General features: G+C 43.5%; 1 protein-coding gene across 1 annotated transcript; it reads right to left on the bottom strand.

Annotated features, from left to right (window-relative positions):
- Window positions 1-6466: 6466 nt before the first annotated feature.
- On the bottom strand, window positions 6467-7873 carry LOC120257063 (probable signal recognition particle 43 kDa protein, chloroplastic). Its single transcript, XM_039264692.1, is given in 2 exon segments — window positions 6467-7757; window positions 7760-7873. Coding segments are annotated over 2 exon segments (1188 nt in total). The 5' UTR covers window positions 7815-7873; the 3' UTR covers window positions 6467-6624.
- Between the last annotated feature and the right edge of the window lie 245 nt (window positions 7874-8118).

An 8118-nucleotide genomic window follows, 5' to 3' on the forward strand; every position in this document is an offset into this window, starting at 1 on the left:
GGTTGCGAGAACACAAACTCTACATCAAGTTGGAGAAGTGCGAGTTAGTGTAGCACAACATCAAGTTCCTGGGCACTTGATCTCGCAAGGAGAAGTCCGGATGGATAGGAGGAAAGTGGAGGCAATCCTTGACTGGCTAGCGCCTGGCAAAGCCTCGGAGTTGCGCTCATTCCTTGGGTTGGCCAATTATTATCGAAAGTTCATCAAGGAATACTCCAAGGTGGAGACACTCTTGACTGATCTGCTGAAGAGGGATCGGCCGTTGGGCTGGGACGAGGATCAGAGGCGAGCTTTCAAGAAGTTAAAGGCAGCCATTTCCAGCGAACCCGTATTGAAGCTCCCCGACTTCGAGGTACTCTTTGAGGTACACATTAACGCATCTGACAAGGCTGTAGGCAGAGTGCTTGTCCAGGAGGGACATCCGATGACCTTTGACAGCTGGAAGCTCAAAGATGCAGAGCTGAGGTATTTAGCACACGAGAAGGAGATGTTGGCGGTGATCCACTGTCTTCAGGTGTGGCGAGTCTATCTTTTGGGAACACATTTTGTGATCAAAACAGATAATGTCGCCAACACCTACTTTACGACCCAGAAGAAGCTTTTCCCGAGATAGGCTCGATGGCAGGAAGCAAGTGGTGGAATATGTAGCCGCGTTGGCTCAAGTGGAGTCTGATCTGTCGGCGCAGATCAGAGAGGTCACAAAGACTGACGCTTAGTACTTGAAGATAGTACGAGACGTCGAGGAAGGACTTGTGCGTCGGTATTAGGTGGAGGACGGGTTGATCCATGCCAAAGGCGGCAAGATCTTCATGCCTAAGGGAGGTAAGCTCTGATTCAAGCTGATGAAGGAGCACCATGATACTCGGTGGTCGAGCCACCCGGGTAGGGAAAGGATGAAGGCACTTCTGTCCAAGAATTATTATTGGCCAGACATGGAGGGTGACATAGAGGCCTATGTCAAATCTTGCTATTTGTGTCAGCAAGATAAACCAGAGAGGAGGAAAAAGCGGGACAGCTACAACCGCTACTGCTCGGATCGACCGTGGGACGTCGATTTCCATGGACTTCATCTCGGGATTTCCCAAAGTCAACGACATCTCCGCGGTTATGGTGGTCGTTGATCGGCTAACTAAGTATGTTGTGTTCATTGCTACACCAACTACTTATCCAGCCGAGAAGGCAGCAGCCCTTTTTCTACGTCATGTGGTGAAGCACTTCGGTGTGCCACAAGGCATTGTGAGTGATCGAGACGCCCGGTTCACGGGGCGGTTTTGGATGCCATTGTTTGGCTTCTTAGGAACAGAGCTAAAGTTCTCGACAGCCAATCATCCTCAGACCGATGGGTAGACGAAGCGAGTCAATGCATTGCTCGAGGAGTATCTCCGTCACTATGTCTCGGCTTCCTAGAAGAATTGGCTAGACCTACTTGACACGACGTAGTTTGTTTACAACCTGCACCAGTCCTCAGCAACCGGTCAGAGTCCCTTTGAGCTAGCATATGGATTTCAACCTCTCACTCCACCCGAGGTCGCTAAGCGCAACGCGGGTAGTGGATGTCCTGAAGCGCACAATTATGCTCTGGAGCGACAGGAGATGATGGAGAAGGCGAGAGATAGCTTGGCAAAGGCTGCTAGGCGAATGAAGAAGTATGCGGACCAAGGGAGGAGGCCCTTGGAGTTCAAGATAGGAGATCGGGTGTGGCTGAAGTTGACACCGCAGGTGTGGAAGAAATTGCATTGGAAGAATGTCCACAAGGGTCTGATCTCACGGTACGATGGACCATTCGAGATTGTGCAGAAGGTAGGGAGTGTAGCTTACAGGCTAAACCTACCCGAAAGGTTCAAATTACACCCAACCTTTCATGTAAGCTTCTTCAAGCCCTGTCATGACGATCAACAGCACTGGAGAAGAATCGGTCGGGGTGGGCGCCTCCGACCGTGCAAAAGGAATTTACTCGGATGGCCGAGAAGATTCTGGATCGGAAGGTGGAAAGGCAGAGCAAGAAGAACTGGCGGTCTTATTTTCTAGTCCAATGGAAAGATCTCCCCGAGTCAGAGGCGAGCTGGGAAAAGGACACAACTCTTTGACAGTTCGAGGAGTTATATCAGGCGTACCTTCAAAGCACAACCGACGTGTGCGTTGGGCTCTTTAGGTGCGGGAGGTTTATAGCGGGGCTTTGCGACACACACCCTTGGCGTGGGTGTGACGGGTCGCTTGGTCGAGAGGATGATCGAAGGTCGATCATCTATAGCACATGGTGTACGGTCGATCACCACACTCGGTCATTAGCGGGTATGACATCCCGCGCAACCTATCTAAGGCATGATCGGGGCGCGCTGGCAGGGCCGCGAGCAATGATTGAGCTGGGACGTGGTGTCATCTGCAGGTGTTAGGCCGTGGTGGCCAAAAATATTCTAAGGCATGGGCCTTGAATATATATCCGTGACTTGGTGGTCATGAGGCCATTACCGAGAGACATGGCGCGGGTCACCATCGAGTCGCTATCGATATGGCGTGGGCTGTTACCAAGGAACATGGCGCGGGTCGCCATCGGTAATGCGGGCTGACGCAGGCGGCATAGGGACTCGGCGGTTGTTATCAGCATGAGGTGTACGCATGCATCGGCATGACGCGCGCGCGCAGAGCGCGGCATGGCGCGGGACAGGTCGGCAAGGCATGGCATGTGGTACTGCTCAGGGCGCAGGGCATGGCGAGCGCAGGATCTTCGTTATGGCACGGCTGATCCAGTTGATGCGAGCTATACGGTCAACCATGAGGTCATCGGGCTGATCTCGGGCTGACATCAGCGGCATGGCCAAGGGCATGGCCGACCACTCCCAAGAGAGGTTACTCTTGGGCCTTTGCTTATAAATAGGGGGCAAAGGGGGATGTTGTAAGCCAAGTGAGTTTGAGAAGACCTTAGGTGAAGGTCGTAACCTCTTCCACTTCAAGAGAGTTATTTTTCTCTCTTTACACTTGGTGTCTCTTGCATCTTAGCTTGTCTCTTAACCAGATTCTAGGGCCGTTGCGAGGGGAAGGCTGGGTTAGTGCGACTGAGCGTAGCCAATCGCAGCATAGCTCTGAGCCAGGCGGGTAAGCGCTGTGACACCACCCATGATCGGCCAAAAATAAAAGGACCATTGTATTTTCATAAAGAGAATAAAAAGATTTGAGCTATTAGTATAACCTGACATTACGTTCAAATATCCTAAATAAATATCTGAAAAATTAATAATTTTTATTAAATAATATTTTTTTCAGGTCTTGACTTGGATAAACGTACTAATTAATAATCTCATTGAATGTATAAAATAATATTTTTTTTAAAACTCTTTACCGGCCAATGTAAGAATAAATTAATAATTCATCAAATACATAGAAAAACCATATAAATTTCATAAAATTGAACTGCTTCTATTAAAAAAAATTCTTTTCTAAAATATGCATCTAAGGGGATGTTTAGTTACCCGTATTTCAAATTACAGTATAAGTCAAATTACTTATAATTGAAATTACTGTATTTTAACTTACATCATGGTTGTTTGGTTACCCGTAAATGAAAATACTGAATTTACTTTTCAAGGGTTTGGTTTGATGTAAATTATGAATTAAAATCACCATGTAAAGTAAGTGGTGAGATTACCCTATTTTCAAAAAAAAAAAATATATTTTATAACTTTTATTTTATTTATTTAAATGGAGATCACATTCATGATCCCATATATTTTCCTATCTTCATTTCTGCAGATCAGAAGAAAGGAAAATAAAATAAAATAAAATAAAATAAATGTAAGAACTAATTGGATTATTTCCAGCAAAACTTCGGTATCCAAACAAAAGGCCTCAGAAGAACAGATTCTTATCATGAAAATAAATCAAACGATGAGGGCCAAATGTGTTGATCATCACATGCACGAACACATACAGTATAAATAAATATGAAAAGTCCAAGAAAACAATTGTCCGATGAACACTTGCTTGCCATGGTAGTCGTTGATGCCGAGGACAAAGTAACAGGAGGAATCAAGCACTGGCTCAACAGCAGCGTCGGGTTTCCAGGGGAGGACGAAAGCATGTGGCGAAGAGTTCACAAGACAAGGGAACCTCGAGGCGGATCTCACAGCGGTTGCGGCGGGAGACGACGCGGAGGTGGCCAGTCTAGATCTGGACGGATTGGAGCCACTCAGTGCACTTGTATCCGCCACTGGTCCTGCGTGGGGGAATTTTGTAGATAGTAACCATGCGGACGACGAGGAGTGTTTGCTTCATCACTCCTCCTCATCGATGACCTCCTCCACGGTGTCTCTGGTGGCTGGCGTCAACATTGAGAAGAGAGGGACCAAGATCTCAGAGTAGAGACAATGGGAATGAAAGAGCAGAGAGAAAGCGGAGCAAAGATACATCGACGATCTGGAAGTTGCGAGGATGAAGAAAATAAAGTTTGGATTTGGACTGAGGGAGAAGAGATCGGGTGAAGGGGATGAAGGAGATAGAAGAGGGGAAACTTTAACCAAACACAAATGCTGCATTTTGACTTACAGCCAATTTGGTCGTAAGTCCAAATACAGCAAAACACCCCAAATATATAATTTAATTTACTGAATATATCCTTTGACAGCAAACCAAACAGCCTATGTTGGTATTTTACATATAAATCAAATCATTACACCTACTTACAGGATAACCAAACAGCCCCTAAAAGCATTTGTTTCTTCTTTGTCTTTAAATTACACCATATTTGATATTTTCTTCTTATTTTTAAGGTTTGTATTGCTATAAAGTCTCTTTCATAATAATATTTGACAAAATACAATTATCATTTAGATCTTGACTGTCATCAATTGACATATCTATTAGCCTTTGAATAATCTCTACATTTATAAGTGATCCTATAAGTGATCACATTATCATTTTACACTAGAGTAGTTCAAAGATTACTCAACATTTACTGTATGTTTATATTATTATAAAATAAAAATAATTGTTTTTAGTCCATGTATACTTTCTTCTTCACCGACTTGCTCAAAATCATTCTTTCTTATAAATAAATAGAAGTCCACTATGTTAATTTTTCAAGAGTTGTTGCACCTATCTTACTGTATAAAATATAAAAACTCCCTCTAAATTAATAAATATTAATTTATAAATAAATATTGATAAATAAATAATCTCTACAAAATAAGAATTCTTTTTTGTCCAAAAAATATTATTTTATAAAGGTTTTTCAATATTCATTTAAACTAAATAAGAACAAATATATATAATAAACGATAAACATGAAAACAACTAATATACTAAATAATACTTCCTTTACATTGTGATAATATAAACTTAATTAGATTAACAACTAAAGAGTTTATGATAGATTAAGTGTTTCAGATTATCAACAAATGACAGTCAAATGTGAAATGTTATTTTGAAAGTTATAACCACATACTACACAATTAAAAAAGTTTGAAGCTCACATAAGTTTTTTTCCTAAAAGAATTGTGGTCTTCATGCTCCAAAAGTACCAAAGGATCTAATATCTCCCATATGTCACGTTTGTCATCTCTGTTTTAATTTTAACCACCCTTCTTCAAACATATTCCTCAAGTCACCACTGATGCATACTAATTCCCAAACCAAAGTTATTCTTAAAGATCAAGCTATCATCTTTACTAGCTAATATCACACATGCAACATAAAAGAATAATCAAACAAAAATCCCTCCATTCTATGGTAAAGGATTCACAAAACCAACCATGTACACCCTAACACAGCAACAAATACAAGAGCTGAAAGAGTTGAAAGAGTTGAACAACTCACTCTGCAAGAGTCTCACTGTCATTGAACAACATCCTCCTCTTCATGCTTTAAACGCAGCAAGTGCAAGAAAGTAATATAAATCTATTCATCCTTAAAAATATATATATTTTCCAATTCTAAGTTACACATCATAATGAGACCCTTCTTTCAATTCCCATCCCTAATGTAATCACAAATGTACTTAAAAAAAAAACACAAGCAACAATCCCTCTAATACAATCCACTCAAACAAAGGATTCACATAAGCATGTACTGATGTACCAACAACAAAAGATAGTAAACGAGCTTCTTGATGTACCAAATTAATCCATTTTTTATCACAAATGAATTCAAATTCCCAAACCAAATGCGTTCTTAAGATCAAGCTCATATCTCTACTAGCTAAATCTATGCACAACAAAAACAATGAACAATCAAAAGCCACAAAAACAAAAGATTTACATAAACACACATAACAACAGCTACTACAAATTAAGAGTTTTTTTAATGTACCAATTTAATCCACTTTTCATCTTTCCATGTTAGTTCACTCTCTCTTCCTACAACCTTTTCCTCAACTCATCGGCATTATCACAAACCAATACCAATCGCCAAACCAAATGAATTCTTAAATATCAAGCTCACAACTCAACAAGCAAAATCATCACAAATGGCACAATAAAAACAATAAGCAAAATCAAAATTCCCCTCCACAATTCATTCAAATTAAAACAAAACACTCACATATTAAACATATGCACAACAACAAAATACTGTGGAAAAAAGAAGAGAGTCAAAAGTTAAAACAAACTCACCATCCAAAATCAATCTCTTCTCTCATTGGACACCAACTTCTTCCTCCTCCTCCTCCTCCTCCTCCTCCTCCTTCTCCGGCACCACTGCCACCGCCGCCGCACCATTCCCATTAATCTTCTCAAACTCCTCAACAAGCTCCGCATCGACATTCTCCACCGGCTCCCAAGTAGCCTCCTCCAAATCAACCCACTTAACCAAATACTCAACTCTCCCCTCTTCCCCTTCCCTCCTTCCCACAACCTTCTCTGCAACCCCATACTCCAACCCTTCCTCAAAATCCCTAACCAAATCCTCCCCAATCCACTTCTCCTTCACCCATTCCCTTTCCCCACCATCTCTCCACTCTACCAAATACTCCCTTCTCTCCCCTTCCCCTCTCTTTTCCAACACCTTCTCCACCTCCACAAACTCATAGACCTCCTTCTCCAACTCCCTAATCACTCCTTCCAACCCTAATCTTCTCCCAAATGCCACTAAACTCCCTTTGGGTATCCCTTCCAACACCTCCCTTGCAACCTCCAATGCAGTCCTCCCCTGCCCATCCACCACCTCCACATCCACCCCCACCTCCATCAACGCCCTCACGGCTTCCGCCTTCCCATACCCCGCCGCCACATGCAACGCCGTCAACCCCCCTGCCGCCCTCTCCTTCTTCCCCAAATCCGCCCCCGCCGCCGCCAACACTCGCACGCACTCCTCCGACCCTATCCCCGCCGCGAAATGCAATGCCGTGCGCCCGTCGGCGTCCTCCGCGTCCGGATCCCGCTCTGTGGTTTCGTCCGAGAGGAGAGCAGAGAGGGCGGCCGCGTCGGCCTTCTTGGCTGCTGTCCACCATGGGGTTTCGTACTCGGCGACGACGTCGGCGGCGATCGATGAGGATGGAAGCCAAGAAGGTTCATGGCCGTCTTTCCATTCGATGAGGTACTCAGTGGAGGTGGAAGTGGAGACGGAGCCATCGTCGTTGAAGATCGGCGTAGTGATTGTGCGGCTTCCGATGATCTTGTTGACCTCGCCGTAAGAAGAGGGATCATCGTCCTTGTCATCGTTTCCGGCGCCGGCGGTAGGGAACTGGTCTTGGAAAACGGAGGAGCGGAGAGGAGAGAAGAGACGGTGAGGAGGAAGCGAAGAGAGGGTTTGGAAATGGGAATGAGAATGGGATTGGGAGGGAGCTTGAGACGAGAAAGAGAAGGGTTTACGAGCATGGTCGCCATTGGAAGGAGTGGCGGGGGAGTGAAGGTGATGGAGGAGGAGGATAAGGGCGTGGATGTGGTTGGAATCGGGGAATTATGTTTAAAAGAGAACGTTTTTGCCTAATATGCCCCTTGGTTAAATGGGTATATTTGGGTTTTTTTATTTTAAATATTGTAAAAAACATTACACAGCTTAGGGATTATTTATCAAAATGGGTAAATTTTGCAAAAATAGAAAAACTTTCCTAGTTTTTTTAACTTTTTAAAAGAGGGAGGTTCTCCCATTTTTTATTTTTTATATTAAAACAAAGTGAAAATGAGAGAG

This window comes from Dioscorea cayenensis, unplaced genomic scaffold (assembly GCF_009730915.1).
Source record: "Dioscorea cayenensis subsp. rotundata cultivar TDr96_F1 unplaced genomic scaffold, TDr96_F1_v2_PseudoChromosome.rev07_lg8_w22 25.fasta BLBR01001828.1, whole genome shotgun sequence".
Classification (NCBI taxonomy): domain Eukaryota; kingdom Viridiplantae; phylum Streptophyta; class Magnoliopsida; order Dioscoreales; family Dioscoreaceae; genus Dioscorea; species Dioscorea cayenensis.